This window comes from Anguilla rostrata, chromosome 4 (genome assembly GCF_018555375.3).
Source record: "Anguilla rostrata isolate EN2019 chromosome 4, ASM1855537v3, whole genome shotgun sequence".
Taxonomy (NCBI): Eukaryota; Metazoa; Chordata; class Actinopteri; order Anguilliformes; family Anguillidae; genus Anguilla; species Anguilla rostrata.
In genome coordinates this window covers 23822300-23847260 of record NC_057936.1, presented here as the reverse complement: position 1 = coordinate 23847260, position 24961 = coordinate 23822300, and the positions used below count along the sequence as shown (strand labels likewise).

The 24961-nt window shown below is 41.8% G+C and overlaps 1 protein-coding gene across 1 annotated transcript; it reads left to right on the top strand.

Moving 5' to 3' along the window:
- Positions 1-153: 153 nt before the first annotated feature.
- Positions 154-24437, top strand: ranbp3a (RAN binding protein 3a). Its single transcript, XM_064331599.1, has 16 exons — positions 154-692; positions 11420-11475; positions 11659-11695; positions 11812-11898; positions 12426-12497; positions 13335-13400; positions 14339-14431; positions 14695-14804; positions 15740-15856; positions 16267-16373; positions 16461-16536; positions 17751-17850; positions 18060-18184; positions 18382-18502; positions 18643-18785; positions 19827-24437. The coding sequence occupies exons 1-16, from the start codon at positions 575-577 to the stop codon at positions 20097-20099; spliced, it is 1701 nt and encodes a 566-aa protein (XP_064187669.1). The 5' UTR covers positions 154-574; the 3' UTR covers positions 20100-24437.
- The last annotated feature ends 524 nt before the right edge of the window (positions 24438-24961 follow it).

The following is a 24961-nucleotide window of genomic DNA, read 5'->3' as shown; positions in this document are numbered from 1 at the left end:
ACTTATTAGCACCTGTGAAACTGTTAGCCTGTTGGCAAATATACCCAAGATATTGTTATGATTTTAAAGCAATTCATAAATTTCAGGGCACCATGATGTTTGAGAAATATTAATGTTGTTAATCCAATGTTTAGTACTTTGTTGCCTATCCTTTGAATGCTATGCTATGACTACTTGAATTCTGTGACTCGTAGACATCCCTAGGTGCTGAGTTTTCTAGTGATGCTCTGCCAGGCCTGTACTGCAGCCATCTTCAGCTCCTGCTTCCTTTAGGGGCTAGCTGCCTTACGTTTTCTCTTCAGTACATGTTCAGTTGGATTCTGATTGGGTGAATGACTTGGCCAGTCAAAACCTTTTCCGGTTTTTGGCTTTTGAAAAATGACTTTGTTGCCTTAGCAGTAGCTAAACATTGCTTTAGCACTGTTTGAGATCATTGTCTTTCTGTAGGTTTGTGGGCATTTGGATGAACTTGAGCAGATACGATGCCATCAGCAGTTACATGTTACACCATTAATAAAGACAAGTGAGCCAGTACCTGTCCATACCATAACATCCCCACCACCATATTTCACAGATGGGAGGGGGTGCCTTGGATCTTGGACATTTCCTTTTGGCCTCCACAGTTTGCTCCTCCCATCACTCTGATGCAAGTGAATCTTGGTCTCATCAGAGAACACAACAGGCTCTTTTAGGTACTACTAAGAAAACTGTAACCTGGCCATATTGTTTTTTCTGCTAACTAGTGGTTGCATCTTGCAGCGTAGCCTCTGTAGTAAATCAAGGAACACACATTGTTTGAGAGAACCCTCAATAGTGTTTGCAAGTTGACAATTTGTGATGGTTAACCAATGGATGAAGTGTGCATGAGACCTGAGAATGAATTGTGAATTGCAACTTCTTAGCCAGAAGCTGAGAATCTGTAGATTCCATATTGTATCCAGGTGCATCACAATTAGTGGCTTTGAGATAGCTGGCTTTAATTAAATTATTTATAACGGCAGTTGGCTTCAGTGTCCACTTTGATGTTTTTGAACATGGGACCGTGTATTTGAATTATGAATGCAGCTTGAACAGGGGTGTCCATGGTCAGAAATGCCACACACAGTTTCTTAATGAAGGCCATTTTTTGGACGTTATTTTTGGACTTAAAGCAAAAATAAACGTGGAGTTTCTAAAGCGCTGAGTATCATTGTACTGTATAATATTTTTAAAAATCACATTTTGACTTCAGGAATAAAATTTATAGTTTGACAATGCATTCCATTCCAGTTTCTAATGGAACATAACATTAGATGAGCCAATGCTACAGCTGTCTCCATGGTTCATATAAACATTTCTGTGATGTTGACACTTCTTAATGCCTGGTAGCCAAGTGTAAATGCTAGTTTGTGACACTTTTAGGCTTTAAGCTTTTACTCCAAACTACTCTTTCTCCTTTGCCCAGTTAAGTTATGTGCTTGTGTCAGTGGTGGGGTGAATGAGTGCATAGTTCCTTGCAAACTGGGTCCACTGCATAATTTGAAGTAACGGTTGCAATATTTTATAGCTGGACCATGGGAAAGAAAGTCCTAACACCCAACACCCAATCATATACACCAAGGAGGAAAGGGGCAGCAGTTTATGACTCTAACACTGACCCAGTAGGAAGTGCCTGCTCAATTTTATAACCACATTAAAATCACTCTGCCTGACCGTGAAGCAGTATCTGTCATTTTAGTTTATGTGGAAGTATAAGCTGTACCTGACTCTGCCCCCTGATCTGGTGTTACAAGCGTTGTGCGATTCCTTGATATAGTGAATTATTTTATCCTTTTTAAAAAATGTATCCGAATACATTAGCTAACTTTGTAAGTTTCCCCAGTTAAGAATCCTTTACATGTCTGAGACTATTTAAGATAGGTGAAGTTGAACTACATTAATAAAGCTGGACAGTAGGTCCCAATACAGCACTTTACATTCCTGTGTGTTTTACTGTGTTTCTTCCATGCTAGAAACTGCTTTGTTTCTCTCTGGATAAAGTTGAAGTATTTAGCTGGTTTGCAGGGAGTTTGTGCCTTATTGGAGAAAAGTAAAATGCAGAAGTTTTAACATAGTGAGGAAGTTAGTCGCACAGTTACTTAGGATTTGGTTATTACTGTGTTCCATAAATTATTTTTATTCTCAAACCCATGCAGCTCGACAATGTTGTGAAACATCCTAAGGATTTTTATATTGGCCTATTGTGGAGTCAAATTATTTAGATTCACAAACCATGGGTTTGTATGCTTTACAAGACACTGTATTCTACCATTCTTCTGGAGGTGGTGTGAACTGAGTCTTGCTACGCTAACATTCAGTTTTAAATATGGAAGATTTTGTACTGCTGTGGAGAAGGTGCTTTTGTTTTGATGGATGCGTCAATATGCTGTGCCCAGTGCCCTTTGGGATAATTCTATTTGTGAATTGCGGCCCACAGAAACTAATTGAAATGATATAATAATGTGGTATAGATGTCCTCATGGTATTTGTCTTTGATTGACTGTTTATAGGGCTGACTTCTTGTCTTGTTCCCCTTTAAAAAGCCAGTTCTCGCCACTTCTGCGTTCAGTCATTGCTCCCTTTATTTATAGAAGCTCACTGCAATATGACAGGGAAACATAATCAGAAAAGCACATCATGTCCACACACTGGCTCGTGCAGCAGCTGTCTCTTTCTACTCTACACCGAGTGTTAATTGAGACTTGTGCAACAATAACATGGATGTTAAAACAGTGTGTCAAATAGGCTACTGCTCAGCTGAGCTAGGTGTTTTAATAGGATAGTGCTCAGAAATGGATGGCTGTTTACTGTATAAGCACTCTTAATTTGACTGTTGTCATGGCACTCCGGAGGATACATGGAGGTCTGGAATGATCACAGTTGCTGCCTCGACTGAACATTTATGCGCAAAGTACAAGATTTGCATATCAAGTGTAGCTCTGTGAATATGTAAGTGTTAAGTTGAGGTGCTGCGTCTCAAGTTAGAGGGCCTAATGAACAACTGAAGCTCTTTACTACAGTGCATAATGTGCATAACTGTAAATAATGATTTACTTCTGCAAATATAAGCAGTGGTAAAATGGAGCCTGTGCATGTGTGTGCAATACAGAGCCAGGTATTTTGTATTTGTATCTTTTCTAGTTTTTGTCTGTCACCTGCAGCACTGGCACAGTGTCTGTTTTCCGTTTAAAAAAAACTTGGCCAGACATGTGGATTTTGTGGTCTTACGCCTTTAGGCCACGAGAGCGATGGCGAGCCATTACTGAGGGCCCCGCGCTCGTCTCCTGTCGCCGAGCAGCAGGCCTTAACACCACTGCATATTAAAGTGTTGGTTCGCTGTCTGCTTTCTTTGGACTCATCAGCATGTATTGTGCTGACTGCACTGTACGCCAGGAGGGAGAAAAGTGGCTGACATTCAGGAAATTAATCGACTCTGTGAATTGGAGGAGGCAACAAACATGGGCCCAATATTAAACAATAAAAAATTTTTAAGTTCCATTACTGGGTGCCGCTGTGACACTTGAATGATGCAATGGTAGTTCAAGTAGAGAAACTCACTGGTGTGAGGTAACAATGTTAGTTTCTGTTTCATGCCATGTTTGAACTCGTTGTGTAGGATCTCATGTTTATTTTTGATATTGTCCAACTTCAGCCTACCCACTCTGTCCGGAGTGTGAACTCTTCAATATATAAGAGTTTGGTGGGCAATGTTGCAAATGCTGCAGACCTTGTTTTGTTTAGTGTGTGGAAATGCCAGGTTTTCAGTTCCTTGTTAGTGGTTCAGCCTTTTCAAATTCAATGCTCTGAAAGGTTAAAATATACACATTGTGAACAAGCTAGCTTGCATAGTGCTCTGTGAGAATGTTACTGTGCAGCCTATATGAAATATATTTTTCATGGCTTCATGGCCTAATGGCTTCTTTTCTGGGACTTATGGGAAAAAATATGCTTCATCCGCACGTGCATGAACATCCTAACGCCCCCTCCTTCCCACGCTTACGCACACAAGCACACACACACCTGTACGCACACATGTACATACATGCGCACAGCACACACACTTGACCACGCACACACCCTCGCCCACGTTCCTGTCCATACATTTTCAAATACTGTGCTGGTATATGCCAGCATCACCAAGAAGTGGGCAGACTTGCAAATGCATACTCATCCATACATCGGTCAAGTGGATAATTTAATTCTCAAAAGTTGCGTGATGGTGAAACAGTAATTAAGTCATTATTTAATGAAAGTAAGCAAAGAAACTGCTAAAAGAAATATAAAAGTAAAACCATAGACAATATGAGCTCCTTTGGAGGATAATGGTGTGTGTCAAAACATGCTTTGTCTATTTTCTTTGATTGTGCTATTATGTTATAACCAAAAGAGCGGTTGATTCTGACAAAGTATAACTAACATCGTCTTAACATCACAAAAAGCATGTAATTCCAAATTTATCTTCAACAGCTATCATCTCCTGAAAATAATGGTATTTAATTGAAACACATTATGTATTAGTATAGAATTTTAATCTGTGTTTTTATGAATTTTTTGTATTACGCTCTTTCAGAAATATACATGGGTTATTTCTGTGATTCAGTGGTCGATGATGTAATAGATACAGCAGCAGCATAGTGCACAATAACCTTCACACATCATATATCTGGCATAAGTTCAAACTGATATATCAGGTATAAATGGTATATTTCCCTCCCCTAGGTAGCAATAATCATCATACTTTTTCTACAGATTTTATAATGTTGTAGTTATAAGCTAAACCAATACAGAGGCAATTTGGTTTTTGCATGCTTATGTCAGGTGCCGCTTATACAGAGCGAGTTAACTCTAGGGGGATACGACTCAGCCTTTGTTTACACTGTAGAGTGCAAACGGAATCAGCCTAGCAGTCACCCAAACGTGAAATACCATTTTTAGTCCGTGATTTGTACATTGAGACGTGGAATTCTTTTACTGTTTTCTTTGTTTTAATTTCCCTCCAATGGAAATGGCCGCTGCCTTGCTTCTCGCGTCCCCGAGGGCTGCAGCCAGACAGGCGTACTCTGTGCCAGTGCGTTTCCTTCTGGGTGGGCGGCACCGTTAAGGGAAGGGCCAAAGGCCAAGTCTGAATGTTTACGTGCTACGGTAATAGTTCAGGTCAAAATCTCATTTGTTCTGCTTACTGCCTGGAAACTGCATTGGAAATTTGACTAGACAAATTGTGTTCTTCAAAACTCTGACTGATAATGTGGTTCTTGACCCTTATAGGTGTTTATTCATTAAAATGTATACAGGTTTCGTCTAGTTGTTATTCTGGTTGTGGATAATGTAATGTAGGCTAAATGGATAGTTTGTGATAGGCTGTACCTGGTATGGTACCTAATTAAGGAACTGAAATTTACACGGGTGTGGCACAGACTTATGGGCATGCATACCCTACCCTAACATCATCATACAAGCACAACTTTCTCATTTACTTGTTTATTGTTTTTCAATTGTGTTTTATTTAAAGTAATAATCTCGAAGATTTTCATTAAAATAAATGTCTGTTAAGTCACTATCTATCGCCGAATTAGGTAACACAATGGTGATTGAGCCTATTATTGTATTAATTTATATTATTATTATTATTATAATTTATGATTAAAGTACTGGGTGTCTGTGGCGACATTCCCGGGGAAAAATCACAAGCGGCGCACAGTTAGTGACACATTTTCCATCACCCATCAGTGGTTGGTCTGCCAGAGAGGGTAGGCGGAGCTAACAACAGGCTCGCTCTTCAACTCACTTGTGTTTGAGAGGCTTACTGTTTTTTCTGGTGTCTGCTAGCGTTACAATAACAGAGAAGGGGGGGGGGGGGGGTTATGGAACCCTAAAAAGTTTTTGTGTAACATGAGAGGTCATATTATTTGTAATATTACATTACATTTATTTGGCAGACGCTTTTATCCAAAGCGACGTACAAAAAGTGCATTTCATGGTCATAGACAACTGCTAAACACAGTTTCGGTAAGGTACAATACTTATTTTGTACAGCTATTTCTAGCCAAGAACACAGTTTATTTCACACAGTGAACACTATTCAGACCTAACCTCTGCAAAGCCAACTAGGCAGAAGAATAAGCTACAGTATTGGGACAAATACAAATTACCAAAAAGTGCTGGGATGGGGCAACATGTAATAAGTGTCATAAAGAAAAAAAAAAGGGGGGGGGGAGATTTAGAGTGAGATATACAGCGTGGTGGTGGTTAGTCTAGGTATAGTCTGAAGAGATGAGTCTTCAGGCCACGGCGGAAGATGGGTAGTGAGGGGGAGGTTCGGAGAGGGACGGGGAGTTCGTTCCACCACTGGGGAACTAGGGTGGAGAAGCTCTGTGATCCCTTTGGGCAGGTGGGAGGGGTTACAAGGCGCCCTGCTGCAGAGCGGAGTGGTCGAGCAGGCACATAGAATCGAGTCATGTCCTGCAAGTAGATGGGGGCTGTCCTGTTGGCAGCAGTGTAGGCAAGGGTCAGGGCTTTGAACCGGATCCTGGCAGCGACCGGTAGCCAGTGGAGTGATCGCAGCAGAGGAGTGACGTGGGAGAATTTGGGAAGGTTGTAGATGAGTCGGGCAGCGGCATTCTGAATCATCTGTAGTGGCTGTATGGCACAAGCTGGCAGGCTTGCAAGGAGAGAGTTGCAGTAATCAAGGCGAGAGGTCGCCGTAGCCTGGACGAGCAGCTGGGTGGAGTGCGTCAGGTATGGTCGAATCCTTCTGATGTTGTACAGAAGGAATCTGCAGGACCATGATGTTGCCTTGATGTGCTCCTTGAGGTCCAGTTGGTCATCTAGGACCACCCCCAAGCTCTTGGCAGATTGAGAGGCAGTCACTGTGGTGCCACCAACCGTGATTGAGAGCTCACGAAGTAAGGAGGTCTTGCACAGGAAGAAGAGCAGCTCAGTTTTGTTGAGGTTGAGCTTCAGATGGTGGCTGGCCATCCAGGTGGAGATGTCAGCCAGGCAGGAAGATATCTTATCATTGACCTGTGTGGCCGAGGTGGGGAAAGAGAAGAAGAGTTGTGTGTCATCTGCATAACAATGGTAGGAGAAGCCATGTGAATTAATAACTGAACCAAGAGATCTGGTGTATAAGGAGAACAGCAGAGGACCCAGTACAGATCCCTGCGGCATAGATAGGAAGCGAACCAAGACAGGGCAGTCCCGGCGAATTTGTTGATGTAGTTGTCCTATTACATTTGATGACAATGTAACGTTACTAAATTATATAGCTGTTTGCACAGCTAACGCTAGCTACCGGACCATGTCAAGAAAGGCAACATTAGTTCAGACAACGTTGAGCACAGTATCCATCTCTCATATTAGGTAACGTTGCGTTAGCTAGCTAATGTAATTAACACAATCTAATGTAAGCTAACAATTAGAAAAAACACTAGCTAACGCTACCGACCGGTACCGACCTCGCAAACCGTCTCTCGAATGCAATGCTACCTTGTTGCAACGTAGCTAACTAAAGGCCAGTTCAGATCAGGGATTCGCAACGAGACTAGATGCAACTTGCAAAATTCCAAGACGTCTGATTGTAAACGTTCTAAAACTGCACTTGGCGATTTGACAAGGTGGGTCTTTTGAGACCCCATGCAACGGCTTCAGACGCTGTGCAACTAACCAGTTCACACCGCTGCAATTTTCTCTGCAACATTATTAAACCGTTTTTGTGTCGTTGCGAATCATTGATCTGAATGTTACCGTTATTTACATTGCCAACAAGTTCATCAATATATTATAATGATTGGAATAAAGCCGGGGTATAGGTGGAGCAGAGCCGGGTCTGATTTCTGTGTAAAGATGTCAAGCCGGAGAAAACTAAATAAAAGAATACGGCAGTATGGATTAGCGTTGTTATTATTTTATTACGCTTCCTCATATGTTCCTTCAGCCTTGATTCCCTTTTTTGATGAAATCTCCTTTGTTTTTGTTTTATTCTTCTTGTTGCTAATTTAACACCCAGCTCAGCTTTACCCTCGATCAGTTTAGCTAGCAAAACCAGAAACACCAGGGGTAACATTTTGCAAGGCAATTGTTTCAAAAATATCACACAACAATCATTCACGAGAAAGACTTTATTATGCACGAGACACATAATTGCACAAGCTACAGCGAATCCGGCAAATTCTTCTCTGCAGTACAAAGATGTTGATACCGGGCACAAGGTGGATAAAGAATGTCTGTGGAAACTGATCATCAATAATTCTACCCCAGTTCTGCTACAACATTTTAACCCGGCTCAGCAGCGTAAAGACAGCTTAAGTTAGCCTTATGTTAGACAATGAATGAGTATGTACATAACGTTACTTTTATAACAACCATTTTTTATTCAGTAAATAGTAGCCTAAGTGCTATAGTTGGCGTGGTCCAGGTGCCAACTGACTAACGTCACACAGGCGACACTGGTTGGATCCAGTTGGATCTATGGGAATTGAGGTCCAAAAACACACCTGCAATTACCGCTTCTCGCCATTGGTACCGCCAAAGAGAACAAAACGGAAATCGAGATAGTAACTTTAAAGCTGTTTTACGGGTTCCATCAGTTGTTTGGCAATCAGGGAAAGTAAATATTTGTCTATTTATGTTGACACTGAATTAAACCGTATTATTGGAAATGTATGTTCCAGGAAATCATAGGAAACTAGTGGCTGTTTATTTAAAGTTTAAATAAAATTAATTTTCGAAACATTGAGCAATTAACATTTTTATAATGTTTTTTTTTTTTACTTACTCATAAACAGAAACATATTTAAAACCCTGCTCACGTGTTATCTTTCATGTTTTCCCACTTTAAGTTGGTTCACAATGTGACTTCATTTGTACAAAAGCCTTTCTGTGTTGCTGTGAAGTGAAAATGAAACCCATGCGCACAATCACTGGTTTTGACTACTCCAGTGAAAACCAATCCTGTTCCTAGAGATCTGCCATCCTGTAGGTTTTCATTTCAATCCTACTTTGGCACACCTAACTTGACTAATTAGCAGCTCAACAAGATCTCTAGCTGTTGAATGAGCCGTGCTGTGTTAGGGTTGGAAGGAAAACCTACAGGGTGGTAGATCTCCAAGAACAGGGTTGGTTACCTCTGGATTACACTGTGACCTTCAGTTTGTTTCATTTAAAAATTGAGGAGTTTTTCCTTTGCATGAATTCACCAGGGTTTATTTTTCCTCTCGCAGTACTGGACTGACTTTTTTACGTGCTAGTTTGTTTGTATTATTCACTTTGTAAGTGATGCTTGTTTCTGAAATTGAATGAGACTTGGTAGAGTTTGCAGTTTGGTGTAAGCAGAAAGTGGTTATTGCAGTGTACTAAAGTCACTAAAGGATTTATCTTTTATGATATGTTGCACAGCAGTTATGTTCAGTTAAAGGCTGTAATTTGAATTCAGTAGCCTATAATTTTCTGAACTATGTACCGCAGTCTCTTGAAATCACAAACTTAGATTCACGATGATTTTAATAAGTATGCACGTTACGACAGGATTGCTTTAATTCGCCAGTTTTGTTGAGTCCCTTTGGTCTTCCCCATAATCCGGTATGCCTATATACCGTAACCCGTGTAACCGATACGCGATGGCTAATTGGTCACGAGTCGATTTGGGGCGTCGAGTTGCGGTTGGTCTCGAGAAATGCGAACGTTGAAATAGGTGAGCAGACTGTGAAATTATAGAAAGTAAGTCATGCATTTCTTCGTAAGCCGAGCCGTCCACCCGGTCAGCTAAAAATACCTCGGGACGTTGAATATGGCAGCAGCGGCGTTTCAGTTGGTGCTTCATATCGTACTTTGAATCCGTTAGCTGGGGCGGGCCGACTTTCCCCTTCGCTTCAGGCCGCAGCTGTGGCAGGTAGTATGTAAGCGGGCCGAATATAACTCGCCACAACCTATTGGGGGCACGGTGATTGAGTTTTGGTCTCATGACTTACTCTTATAGCCGCGGGAGTGATTTGTCATCTTACACTGCGGTTCACTAATAGAAGTGCGTACTTAACTCCTGATAGTGGGTTCTGTTTACATGGACACGTGTCTTTTCTTTTTCGGGAGTACGACAGTCACATATTAGGAATGCTTTTATATGTCAATCAAACCGGTTTTATTGGTTGAGTTGGGCCTGCTTTAGTCTAACCCAGCTCTTCGAGAGCAGTGTTTGATGATCTTCCTGGACTTTTAAAAACCATTATACATCATTCACTTGATGAAGAATTGGAGAATGGTTTTGTTTGGAGTGAAAAATAGGCATTCTTCAAATCATTTATTGTTTGCGCATGTAGCTATCTCGCGGAGTCAGAGAAGAGCAGAGCGTTTGTGCAGTGAAGGGCTCTGCTTTGTAAAAATTCATTTCTAAAACACACAATCGATGCATTCAGTCAGAGATGCTGTTCGATCAGTTTGGTTTTATTAATGTGTCTGGCTCAACCCAATCATGCAGCTCAGCCTTTTCAAAGCTCTTTGCTTTAGCATTTCTGAAGGTCTTGGCGTGAATGCGTGCCCATTGCTACACAAAGGCGCCAATTAAAAGGAACATTCTTTCCTTGTTCCTTGGCATGACAGGCAAATCAATGCCACATACACACAGGTCAAGCTGAAGAAAACGTGTGTACTGAGTGTGTATTGATTATGACATTCAATTTGAGAGATCCCCATATTGATTTGCAAAACCTATGCAGGTTTTCAGTATTCAGTAAGTACACAATCATCTGGGAAACCTATTGATTGACATGGCTAACATGAACTTAGGCTATCCTAAATGAAAAATGCATGCATAATATGTCCTAGTCATCCATATTAGCTGCGAAAAATATGAATCGGTGAGCAGATTTGCACCCTTGTTTTGGCTTTGATCATATAAACAAGACAAGCACACTAACCAGATACAATCCGGACATTTAGGCATGTTTTCATTTTTGGGTATTTTTACCACGGTTAAGAAAAAACAGTCGTTTTTCTTCGAGTCCCTTCTCAACAGTTGTCAGAATTGCACACCCTGTCGTAATTTTGATAATGCTGAAGAGTTGATTCGTATTCTGGTGCTTGGACTTGAGAATGCAACAGCACGTGCTTCGGTTGTATATCTCAACGTTTGTATCCATTGTATGAAATGGTAGCCCCAGGAAATATATACACACTACAGTTTAATGTGAGGGTCAGGCGCATATTGAGTAGAGGTGCTCCCGATTCCTGACTGGATTTTTAATGTTATGGAAAGCACTACACACACACACACACACACACACACACAGTGGCATGGCTTGGCATTGAGGGTGTGTGTAACCAGGTTTAAATTTAGAGGGCACAATTCACAGTGGGGACTTGAATAAACATCTAAAGTTCACACTGCATTTTTTCCCTTTTTTGTTTTTAGAGAAACCTGCCATAGCACCACCAGTATTTGTGTTCCAGAAGGATAAAGCACAGAAGGTTAGTCAAGTATATCAATACAGTTCAGTTTTTATTCTTTTCCTTGTTGGAAAATGCATAATGCCCCCAAGTAGAAGTGGCAAGATTAGAAAAATCTATTGCCTGAGATGAGCTGAAAATCTTACACACTACAGAACATAATCCCTGATTCCCCTTTTTCTCACTGACTGCTTTTCATTTCAGAGATCAGCTGGTGGATCCAGTGCAGAAGATGGGGAAGGTGAGTGACGTCCTGGTTTTGCTCTGTAGTAGCAGCTGAATACTGTCAAAGTGTACAGTATTTATGTGGTGTGTTTAGATGGTGTTAATTAAACTAGTTGCTGTTGTTTCTTTCAGATTCAGACAAAGACGATGATGATTACTGTCCTGCTGTGAAAAGAGAAAGAACATCATCTTTAACGCAGTTCCCACCTTCTCATTCTGGTAAGAGTTTGCCTCAAATTCTGTGCACCTGAAAGTGCACCACATTCTGTACACCTGAAAGTGCACCACATTCTGTGCACCTGAAAGTGCACCACATTCTGTACACCTGAAAGTGCACCGCATTCTGTACACCTGAAAGTGTACCTCAGTCTGTCCACCTGAAAGTGCACCTCAGTCTGTAAACCAAGTAAGTTGAAGACTGTGACCTACTCAGTTTTAGAATGCAGTCTGTGTATTTAACCACCCAGATTGAATGACTTAATGTGTCCTCCCTGGCATGTATGTTGGGGATTCTCTGGTTTGATATTCAACGTCTGATTCACTTACACTATGTCTGATGATCCACGCATTAAGTAAACTAAGATCATTCAGCCTTCAGTGAGCTTTTTGCCTCAGAATGTAAAGATGTGTAGTGGCCAGCGTGTTGGAGGAATGGTGTCCAGCACAGTGCAGCAGCCTTAATGCCATTAACGTCCAAAGAAAATAACATGCTTTTCCTGCTCTTCACTTTCTTTGTTCATTCACAGTGTCAAAGAATAATGTGTTCATGCCCTCCAATTTCTGCCAGTCTCCAACTGGAAACTCTGACTCAGAACCAGGTGAGGCCATTGGAGGATTTTCGGACTTGTATTCAGGAACTCCTGCACGACCCACACATTTTCTGTATGCGCGTGTGTAGTAGTATATGGTGTAATATTGTATATATTATGTGGGTATATGGTAGTGTTTTCACTTTTCGCTACATGGCTTGTGAGAAATGGTCCAGTGGAATGTGTTTGTGTGTCTTAGCACTGCAGTGGGAGGTCTACTGTGCATTAATGCAGCATGTCATAAAGATCAGCTGCACTTGAAGCCTGAGGAAGCTCGATCTGACAGACCGTCCTTGCAGAGCTTGAATGATTTCCTAATAACTGTGCTGTGAAACGGCAACTGAGTTAGACATGCATGGTTTATTGTCCCTGAATACAGTCTGTATTATCCGCTGCATAATTGCCTTTTGGTCAAATTGTTACTCATTAAACCCATTTTCTTCCATAGTGTTAATTATGTCCCTGTGCATAGTCACTATTTTGTTGCTAAGGAAACCTTCACAATATTCTTTGAATATAAGGCAGTCTTACCAAAATGTTTCATTTTGTGTTTCATGCTTTTGTGCCTTAGACATTTTTTGGTGGCCACCATACTCATAATGATGTGTGTGGAAACAAAAAGGTAACCGGCCATCCGTAAATCAAGATCAAGGACACATGCATATGTCGCTTCAGAGTGAATGTTGGTCTAAAAGTGATCTTTGCTTTGAATGTCCCTTTCAAAGGAAAAACCCCTGTCTGTGAGGTTTTGCACTGTTCATGATGTCATATCTTCATGTTGTGGTGTGAAGTTGTGCTGTCATTAATCTGATCGCCTGTACCGTGCTTGTCCTCATCTCTCAACAGAGGAAAAGACAGTTGGATTTCGGCTGAAGCCGCCAACCTTGATCCACGGACAGGCGCCAAGCGCAGGTCTGTATCGATGCCTGTATCGTGTTGTGTTTATGGTGGGGTCCAGTGGTAGATTGCGCTGGTAGTGCTAACAGGCGTGCCGTTGTTTGTCTGGGACTTTCTGCTGAGTGTAAGTGTTCAGTAGTGAAAAACCACGACCAGAGGTCACGAAACATAACCCGGCTGAAAGGAAAATTAGAGTAAGGGCCATTTTAAAACAAAATGTATCAAAAAGTTTTGAATTCACGTTTTAATCAGTGACACAAATGAAATGCAATCCAGACGATCCTATCTACATAATGTATTTTGCATATGTTGTCACAAACTTAATTTTGAAAATGACATTATGGCAAACGTACACGCAGCTTTGGAATTATGCAAACCGCTATTATATTAAATCGCTAAACCATTGTAATGGCAACAGATCACAAGAACCTTGTGTTGAATATGTAAAATATCCTTCGTGGCACACAAAAACCGTCTGGGCCAATTATAAAACCATAAACTAAAACTTGAAACGATATCAAGTACTTCAGAGAGTGAGCTGTCCATTTTGGCGAAGAAATGCTAGTTGACTTGCGGAAATCTTATCCTGCGTATTTGAATTCTTTCCCCTGGCTCTGCCCGTATTGCTTCTGACAGCGGTGAAGCGGGATCCCCAGCCGCAGCGAAAATGATCTCCGAGGCTGGGGCGTTCGCTTCGGCGGGGCTGAGGAGAGCCTGCCGCTGCATTTCCATAAAAACGCAAACTCTCCTCAACTATTTTTTTATTGAATTCCCCCCACCCCCACTCCGGGCCCATTGTTTCCATATATGATCCTGACTGACGAAGTCTAGCGCCTAGATAATAAGGGTGCTAGGTTATAGGAGCAGTCTCCATGTGCCAGGGCTGCTGGTGGCACTGGAATCCATGTTCTTTTTCGCGTCCAGGCTAACGGCGGGTTGCTTGTTTTTTTTAGGCGTCCCCAGCCAGAAGCCCAAGGAGCAGCAGCGTAGCGTGCTTCGCCCGGCGCTGCTCCAGGCCCCGGCCCCCAAGCCTTTCGCCCAGTCCAGTGAGTATGGGCTCTGACTGCAGCCAAAGGTTCCCGTGCGTTACTCACACCTGCTTAAGAGGGGCGGGCACTGTTTGTGACATTGCCTGCGTGAATTTAAGGCCTGAATTCCTTCTGTTCTTTTGCTTGAGTGTAACTGGCAGAGGGGGCTCACTGCTGATTGAGTTTCAATGCGCAATAATGTGCGTAAGATGAAATTGAACCTCTGGGGAAGCGCTGAATAGATTTTCCATTGAAATTTCGTCTGTCCGGAATAATTACAGATTCCAGCAGCGGGACGAATGGCGTGAATAAGTCATTGGACAGCACCGCAGAGGAGCAGCAGGCCTCTCGGAATAGCACGGAGAAGTCCGACGGCATCGTGGAGGAGACGGTGGTGAGCACTGACAATTTCACGGCTTGCTGCGCAGTGCCGTTACCAAGCAAGGCAACAAACTGCTTTTAGGCTGTTTTATTTGGACCCGTATGCTCAAGAGGGCTTGTTTGCTAATCTAGGTGGGTGAGGAGAACGTCAAGCAATGTCATGCACTCCATGTTAATGATAGCTATGATAACTATGACCATGTAAACGCCAATATCGAGCTATGTATAATTTGGGCCTGAGGAGTAGTAGAGCCAGAGGCTGTCTTAGTATTAGTAGAAATGAGTACAGTACTGAGAGACCAATGGCTACCATCTCTAACATTGGCTAAGTGGCTAGCGAGCCATTCCTTGATGGCAGTAGCTTGTGTATAGAAAGATTAAAGCTATATTGACAAACACACAGTCAACGTTATTACTGCCAAGATTGCCATCTGTAACTCAAGCTTTCACCAGCTAGCCACCAGCTACATGGAAGCCAACTGAAAAGCGAAATTCGAAATTGGCTGAAAATCTACCACATTAGATCTGTGTAGTTGACCTCAAAGCATGATACAGTAGCTAGTTATCAAAGTATAATTCAAATGCAGCGCTACTCACTAATTTGTGAGCAGGGGGAAAAAAACATTTTTGGCTGTTTGGCCTGCTCCTGCCGTTAGTAGAACAGTTGGCTTCAATGAAATGTGTAACATCTGTAGTTTCACCAGCGTTCTGTTGACAGAATTATAATATCACTTTGAGTGTGCCATGAACGAAAGGTTCAGGCCTATGTGCTTCTTTTGCTTTCGCGGATTTGGGAGCCCGCTTGTGACCTCCAGGCGACAAATGTGACTTTTTTTCTTATTTTACAATTTCAGTTTTTCAAGAGTGATAATCCTCATTTTTCAGACGAGAGCGAAACGCAGTGCTAGCCGCTGGTCCTGACCGCTCCGTCCTATCGTTTCCCAGGCGAACGCTGATCTGGAGGCTGGCCTGGCCAGCGCGAGGGACGAGAACAGGGACCCGAAGACCACACCCGCTGCGGCTTCCTTCGTGTTCGGCCAGAATATCAAAGACAGAGCAAAGGTTCCCTCTATAACTCACTTTATTTGTGGGCTAGTCAAGTTATGAAGAAATATGCATGTTGTCCGTTTGATTTAGCAGTGTAGGCTACTGTGCCATGGTACTTTGATAGTGTACCTTAGTCATCTTGAGGGAATTAGTTTTGTCATTGCAATCAAACACGGGGGGAAGTGGATGAACTGCAGACTGATGTCAGCTGTTCTGTTTGTGCTGCTGACCTGGTGTTTGAACTCCAGTTCCTCTTGCTCTATATATTTTTATATTCTTAATGAGGAAGTGTCTTTTTATCAGCCAGCCCCATTTTTCCAAACTTCATGATTCAAATTAAACTGCAGAAATATAAATTATGAAACAATATAAATATATTCGGAAGTTGTAGCAGACTTAATTATGACGTTCTTTTTTAACTGTAGGTGGAAGAAAGCAGTCCCCCTTTGGAAGCAAAAGAGGGTGGCTCTCCATCATCAAAGTCTCAGTCAGGGGAAACTAATTATTTCCTGCAGTATATCAGCACCCCCAGGTAATGCTGCTCCACAGTTTTATTAAAGGTAGATTTTGGCTCGGAAGCTGAATCGCTCGTCTGAACGTCTCTCCGTTTCATTTTCAGTTCACAGAAACCCGCTAACAATGTGGAAACTGGGGCAAAGTTTGTTTTCGGACAGAATATGTCTGACCGCGTCCTGGTGAGTCTCGCATTAAAATATTTCCTCAGTTTTTACTTAAAAAAGGGATATTGGGATATGTTTTTATTGGATTAGGTATGAATGCTGTTTTAAACCACACCTTAGATCGAATTCAAATGAAGGTTGAAGTCAACATTTGTCTTCCTCAGTTTTACAATGGGTAACCGTGGTATATCGATATGTCAGTTGACACTTAACTGCTCAGAGTCGACAGGTTTTTTGGACCGGAACTCTGTGCAGACTTACACGGCCGTGCCGCTGGACCGCCCACTTCCCCGCCTGCTGTTACCTCTCCCCACCGTTTCGTTTTATTACTCACAGATGAAGTATTGTCCTTAACATGCAGCGCACCAAAGTACTTACAACATATTTCATGATATTTGATGGATTTGTTGCCAAATCTGGGTACGAAAGAAAATCGGAGAAATCTGCCCAGATGTCTGTGAACGCTGCTGTGGAGGTAACTGCTCTGTCTGAAGCAGATGCACTGAAGGCACTCGATCACAGCCCGTGTGTGGGTGGAGGTCTCTGCGTGTCACATCTGGGCGTTTGTGTGCGTTCCGCTCATGGTTTGGCGGTTCTGCTGGCCAGGCTCTCCTCTAGCTGACAGCCACCTCGTCCGCTTCCTTGCCACCAGCGCGCTCTCCGTAGTCCAGGTGTTACCGGGGTCTCATAGCGACCGCGCTGGGGCCTGGAGTTATGGTCTGCCGCTCCGTCAGGTCAGGTCCTTGATTTACCTGACTGCTCGCGCTCACCCAGCGGTGTGTCTCTCCTCCAGCTGCACCCAGCTGCACTTTACCCCAGTGCACACGTAATGGGTAAATGAAAGGGCTTATTGTGGGGGACGGGTGTTTGTTTCTCTAGGGATTGGAAGGGAGGTGCAGCGGTGTAGGGGAGATGTACTGCACTCATGATGGAATGAGTTGGATGACAGGCTTACTGATGGATTTCTATTTCCAGTATTTTGTAATACTCCAAAAATGTTACAATGACTTAAAATCTGCGCAGGAAGAAATATATTGTCGTGGATAAACATTAGTATGAAACTGCCTGCATTTGGCTTGAATCTGAGCTGAGATAAGTGTAAAATGAATTGCATTATTATTATTATTTTTGTATTACTTTTTTTAATAACCATGTTTCTTCTGTGCAATGAATTGCCTTTGGATACAGCGGAGCTATATTAAGGCCTTTATTGATTAATTTGTTTTCAGAGTCCTCCAAAGTGTAGCGAATCACCAGTAGAGGGCAGCAAAGAGGTTCCAGATGTCCCAGCTTCTGAACCTCCTCCACAGGACACTATTCCCGAGAAGGGTAGGTGTGCCCAGACCTCTGAATAATGAGGGCCAGTTCCTGAAGCAGTACACTCAAATCATTGTGTAGTGACATTTTGACACTGACAGTGCTGAGGAGCCATGTTTTACTGTACAGAATTAGCTCGTGTCCATTCTCTTCCCTCCCGCTGTGGAGCTGGGTGTTCAGCTTGTGATGGTGACTGGCTGGATTGATGCCTGTGCTTGTAGCTAACAACGTAGCCGAGTCGCTGGAGGAGTCTGCCGCAGCGTACACTAAAGCCACAGCTAAGAGGTGTCTACTGGAGAAAGTGGAGGTGATCACGGGAGAGGAGTCGGAGAGTAATGTTTTACAGGTAAGGAGGATGGTCATCTCAGCCTTCACACACATTATCATTATTGCCTCTGGTTCCTTGTGAGGATATTTCATCTTAATGTCATTTTGAAGTAATAAAAATAAAAAACAGAATTTTATTTATTTATTTATTTATTTATATTCTTCCGTGTTTCTAACGAGAGAGGAGCTAAATCCGGCCTGTGTCTGTCTCCGTAGATACAGTGCAAATTATTTGTGTTCGACAAGACGTCCCAGTCCTGGGTAGAGCGAGGCAGAGGTCTGCTGAGGCTGAACGACATGGCGTCCACTGACGACGGCACGTTGCAGTCCAGATTAGGTAACGGGTCCTCTGTGTGCGGTCGAGCTGTAAAAATCTGTCCCGTCTGATGGTGCGAAGAGCCGCAGCAGCAATAGCACACGAGCGCTAGCAGCCGAGCGGATCCTGTAACCACCGTTCTCTGTTTTTCTCCGCTGAAGTAATGCGAACCCAGGGCAGCCTGCGCTTGATTCTCAACACTAAGCTATGGGCCCAGATGCAGATCGAGAAGGCCAGCGAGAAGAGCATCCGCATCACCGCCATGGACACAGAGGACCAGGGCGTCAAGGTCTTCCTCATATCGGTATGGCAGCAGGCCAGCAGGTCTGGGGGGTGTTTTTTTTTCTTCTTCACCACAACAGAGTTATAGAGTGCAAGCATTTCACTCGCTTATGTAAGTCAGTGAAATTTTATGTGTGAACTTGAAAAAAGAAAGAAAGCACCTGTGCAAGTTATTTACAGTGTCAGGCATCCCCATTTTTGATGGGGAAGTTGTAGCTCATTTTATTTCTCAATTTCAGGTATAGCCTCTGTGATCTTGTTTGGTCTATATGAAGTTTTGTCACGAGTCTGAACTCCGATGTGCCGATAACAGTTTTACATTTTTTCTCACTTTCAAGAGGGTAGCACTGAATAGCTTGGCCAAAGCTATTTTTGCTGATGATATCTGATTATCGTGTTTGTTGCTTTTTGGCATCATCTGTAAGGTTCCCTGAAATATTAAAGAGGAAACTGGTTTCATAAATTCAGGTGGAAGTGGATGAGAAAGAATACAAACAGTACATATGTGTTTTGTAAGTGATGGATTTCCTGTATGTCTGTGTAATGTCATCATAGTGATGCGTTAACCTTAAAGTGCCTAATTGTACTGTGTGCCCCTAAACTTTTCAACTTGGGGACACAAGCGGTCCCAAAAAAAGGCAAATGTAGAGCCCTGAAAGGACAATTATATTGTTGAATAAAACATTCTTTTATTATTGGCAATTTTGAATGTGTTTCTGTCATGGGAAAAAATAAAAAAACAGAAAGTGCATATGTAGTGCTCCTCCATTTTGCTGTGTGCTCCTAAATTTTCCATATCAGGAGCACCAGTGCACCTTGGCTGAAAGCTTGCTGTAGAACCCTGGGCAAATCGCGCACGCCCAGGCAGCAGTGTGGTGTCGTGCTGCGGGAACCGAACCTGTCGCTCAAAGTGCTGGCGCTTGTACCCTCGAGCGAAGGCGCTGAACCTGAGTCACTTCGGTGAAAATATCCCACCGCGTCAATGTCTGTACACGGAAACCTAAATCTGTGGGTGAGGCGCTGTGCTGAATGGCTAACCGTGAGGCGCGCCTGCCCCCCTCAGGCCAGCTCCAAGGACACGGGCCAGCTCTCCGCCGCCCTGCACCACCGCATCCTGGCGCTGCGCAGCCGAGCCGAGCAGGAGACCGAAACCAAGCCCGCCGTCCCCGAGGCCCCGGTGCCCCAGTCCAACGAGGAGGACAGCGACGAGGACGACGTCATGGCCCCGTCGGCCGGCGCCGCCCCCGCCAGCGGTAACTCGCGCCTCCTCGTCTCCGCCGCCCGCCGTCCTCTCAGAGCGCCGGCACCGGTCTCGCTCCCGGAAGGGCCGAGGTAACGAAGGCCGCGCGCCCTGTCCCCCCCTCTTCTGTCCCTCAGGTACCCCGGAGAGCGGAGAGGCCCAGGTAGCCGGGAGCACATAGCGCCCCCTGTGGCCTTCCTGCCAGGATCGCGCTGCTGAGGCGCTTGGTACGCCCGAGACCGGCGACGTTTGGGGTGGGTGCGGAGTTCCACAGAAGATCCCGCGCAGGAGTCCGTCACTCGCGTCTGCAGCTCATTTTCCTCTGCATTCAAAGTAAACCCGAGGTGGTTATTATTTTTTATTTTCCTTAATTTTTTTTTGTTTGTTTTTCGTTTTGTTTTTGTTTTTTAAACTGCAAAATGCAGCGACTTCTTTCCCGCTTTGGTTTGGGACTTGGATGCTCATCATATTGATGAGTGTGGGGGCATGTGGGAGATTTAAAAAAAAAGAAACCTTTTTTTTTTTTTCCTTCTCTGGTTTAAGATTTGAAGACTACAGATTAAAGTACGGGACCTTTGAACTTTTTGTTCACTTCGCAAGAGAACACGCCTCTGGGACGTGCATCCAGCAGGGCTCCCCATTAACATTCTCATCTGGAAGATGCTCATTTGTAAACTCGCCTCTTTTCTTTGTCATGTAACCAAGTAATTAATCTGTGAACAGTGTCCAAAATACATTTGTTGGTTTCATAATTTTCCAGTAGGCAAGTCATGCTCACCGTAGATTTGAAACCTAGCCGAGCCCCTTCTTTAAATGGACAGATCTCTATTGATTTTTCTTTTGACTAAATAATTCAAGATTCAGTACTTGTAAAGACTGAAACACACACCATTCTGTGGTGGGTCTATGCACAGAGGATTGATATGAAATCGTATAAATTACACAGTACATGACTATCTGAATGGGAAAGGCTCATGTATCCAGCAACTGAGCAGATTATTATTATTATTATTATTATTATTATTATTATTATTATTATTATGTTTTGAATAATTGAACCGTAGTGGATTAATAGTCATTCTATCATTAATGCTTTAATTTTCAGTACCTTTGGGGGTATTTTATGTTTTTTTATTATTAATGGCTGATGCCGTATCATTTGTCTTTCAATAATAATCATACAACTTGGAAGTGTTTTTTTTTTCATTTCAGATCGTTTTTTTGCAAGTAACAGTTTATATCCCGAAGTCCTTTTTCCTGTACGTCCTGATATGTCATGTAAATCTTCTCTGAATATATTCCAGTTTACCACAGAATACCGATTTTTTTTTCCCTAAAATAAATCTTAAAATCCAGATAAACAGATTTTGATTAAATTGAGAATGTTTTTGTTTGAAATTGTTTAACATTTTATAAATATGTCCATATATATGTGTGTGTGTGTGTGTGTGTGTGTGTGTATATATATATATAAATATATATATATATACACACACACGCACACTGTGTTTCTTCCCCTCATAATAAGGTGTTTGCCTATAGACTATTAGATACTTGCTTTTGAAAGTTTACCTCTTCAAAGTAACACCTTAATTTAAGGTTCCACAGGATTAGTTTTAAAAGAAATGTGCATATCTGGAAACATCAAAGGCTTTGACTCTTCAGGGCTAAATTGAGGTAATACTCAATAGTGGACCTAATTTATTGCAGCAAATTTTATTCATTTTTTAATTCTTTAAGCCAGGATGACAGGCTTCAGTATTGAAGTCTAATGGATTTCGATCATGGGGAGAATGTAAATGTAAAATGAACTGACAAACGGCTTGTGTTAACATCTCTCCTGAACGAGTATGGCACATGAAAGTTTTGAAAGTTACATAACCTTTGAACAGCCAGTGTTGCCATTTTCCGAAGAGCTATGTATATGTATGTGTATATATATATATATATATATATATATATATATATATATATATATATATATATATATATATATATAGTACACCAGGTGGCGCTATGCATACTGGAGGGTAGTAAAGGGTGAGTTAGTGTATCACATACAGTTTTGTATAAAATGCACATAAAATCTGTGTTTAAAAGAATAGACGAATAAATGGTGAAGGACATTTCTTTAGTAAGTGTAGCTGCCCTTATTTTACCTATGATAAAGCCTGTGGGACGAGTGATCTCTAAACTGTTGTATAATAGTGTGCTCCTTTGCTTGCACTACAGCAAGCCTTTGATGTTAAAATATGTATTTTTAACAAAAAAATATAAAAAACCAAGAAAAAGGAAAAACACAAGTAGAAGTATTGTTGGTAAAATGTATAATTCCCTTAATATGTATATTATTGAACAAACAGCCTTATAGTGTAAATGACTATCCTCATCTTTTTTTATTTTATATTTTTCATTGCTGTCTATAGAATTGTCATCAGCTTTGTGCTCAGATTTGTTTTAAGTATTTTCTCAAATTCTGCTTACAGTTATGTAGCAAGATACATAGGACAATTCCTCTGGTTATAGGGCTCACAAATGAATGTATGAAATTTTTGTCTTGCTAAGGGGGCTGTAATCCTCTAGCACTTTTCCGTTGCTAATATTATGCTTACTTCCCATTAATATGAAAACTAGGTAATGCACATAAGCGGGGGTTCAACATTGATCAAATAGCAAACGAGTCAATGCTGTTGAGGTATTGGATATCCAATTGCCAATGTTTACGTCGCTCTTTGTTTGTGTGTCAGTCATTGGGAATCTGTGGGGACGTGGTTGTTATCCACCTTTGTGTTTATGGTGTTACTGAGGGTTCTGTGGTGTGTCTGCTTTAAATCACAAGGTTCTTGTTCATTGTTCCCACAGCCTGGTGCTATTTTTGTTGTTCCTCTTTGGCGGCGTGACCGTTTCTCACCTTTTCAAGTTGACGCTGATCATTTTTACACACATTCAGACCAACTATTTCATGGTGAAAACTAGTGAGCTTTTTAGTGGAGAATTGTACAGATTTTATGAAATATGGGGTTCTCTTTCTCTGGGAAGCCTTTAGCTGCTCTTGTACAATGGCATCTGTTTAAAGTAATCGGTGAGACTGGAATTTTTTAACATTTCAGTAATTTTTTTGCAACTTAACATTTTTGCTTCAAAATGTAGCCATGAACTTCTAGGATAAATAACATTTTTGCAACTGATTTTCTTCATACAGAACTGAGTCATGGTCCATCTTTGGTAATCTAATGAAGTGAAAAGCAATATGTCATCGCTTCAGTATTTTTATAGGTGTGCTCAGATTATGCAAGGAATAAAGGTTATACTGAACGTCTAAGGAATGTTCTACTTGATATTCTCTCTGTGCCTCATTTTCTCAGGATAGTTTTTGGTTTGAGTTTGAGCTTTGTTGAGGCGCATTAAGTGATTTGGGTGAGTTGTCATGGTATATATATTTTTTTTACCTGATTTTTGGCTATGTCTTTAATCTCTGCAATTAGGAGTTGATAATGAGCACGTGTTATGAAGTTAAAGTCTACAGACATCTGTCTGCCAGTTCAGCCATAGCTTGTTCACTTGTGTGTAACACAGATAAAAAATCTCGGAAAGGCAGTGTGCGCTGCGCACCAATAGCAACTGGTTGTGAGAAGATAGTTGTGCGATGGTTGTCAAATTTTTTACGAAAATGTTCAACCACAATAAACGTAAGACCGTTCTCTTTGACTTTATCTTCTAATTTTCTATGAGGGTGAACTGGGCAGCGGAGATGTTGTAAAACTGGGTTTGTAAAGTGGTGTCAGTTCCTTTCTTTTCATTCTTTGGGGTGTCATTGGGCCCGCCAGTGGATAAACCCAGCTCTCCGATGGCCCTCTGCAGTGTGGATTTGGTATGTTTCTGAAGGTCTGTGGGTCAGTTTTGCCCTGTAGGCGTGGAAGAAGGTTTGGTTAGAACACTGAGGGACCAAGGGAACAGAGCAGTTGCTCTCTCGTGAGCTTAAATAGAGCGAGAATCTGGGCTTAAATAATTGACTGGGCTGGAAAGCCCCAGCAGCTGATGGCTTTCGGGGTTTGAGGTTCACCCATGTACAGCAGGACTACTTGCTTCCTCTTTAATTGTATGTGGAAGATTATCAGGTATCATAGTATAAGGAAACCCTGTAGATTTGTTACTTCATTTTCTTTTGCAAAAATCCATACAACCTTTTTGGATAAAAGAGATTTCCACTGTTGGCCACTTTAATCAAAATTCATTTTTGAGCCCTCTTGTTTTGCCAGGTCAAACCAACTCAACACATTACTTTTTGCTTTGAGCTTTAGTAAAAAACAAAAATGGAAAAAAAAATTAAAATACTAAAATATTCCAATAAAAATACAATTGTGTTTTGAAAAAGTTTATGTAAAATTGTCATATCAAATGTATTTGAGAATAACATTAAAACTTTTAACAGGATGCAATTTTGGTGCTCTTGATTTTGTTTGTTGATTATTTCTAACCTCTTGCAACTTAAAGGAAAGTTTGTGTGTGTTTTTTGTATTTTTAATCTAGTTTAAACCATTGCTAGTGCAACTGTATTTCTCATCATGCTTTATGGATTAGATGGACAGTACAACACAGAGGAAGGGGAAAAATAAGTATTTATCCCCTATCATTGGCTTCAGTTAGAATCAGGATTTGTGTATTATTAAAGTTTAATTGATGCGTTGTTTATAATTATATTATAGATGGTGCCTCATTTGTGTGCTTTCTCATACAGAATTAGAATATCTGATGTGTTCTTTAGATTCTCTTGTCTTGCTAGGTTTTAAGCTAAAGATACTATCCAAGTAGGTGTCGGTCAGTCTCTTGTCTTCTTCCAGTATTTTCCAGTAGGTGGCTCCACAGCACAAAGTTTGGAGTCAAAAATCAGGCAATGTCTTGCATAACAGCTTATAGTTTGTTTTATCTGATTAAACTGCAGCATGGCCTTGGACTGT

Coding starts and splice junctions, on each gene's coding strand:
- ranbp3a (XM_064331599.1), top strand. CDS start 575: ATGGGAGGGGGTGCCTTGGATCTTGGACATTTCCTTTTGGCCTCCACA. Junction 693..11,419: donor AACACAACAGGCTCTTTTAG/GTACTACTAAGA, acceptor TTTTGTTTTTAG/AGAAACCTGCCATAGCACCA. Junction 11,899..12,425: donor GTTCCCACCTTCTCATTCTG/GTAAGAGTTTGC, acceptor GTTCATTCACAG/TGTCAAAGAATAATGTGTTC.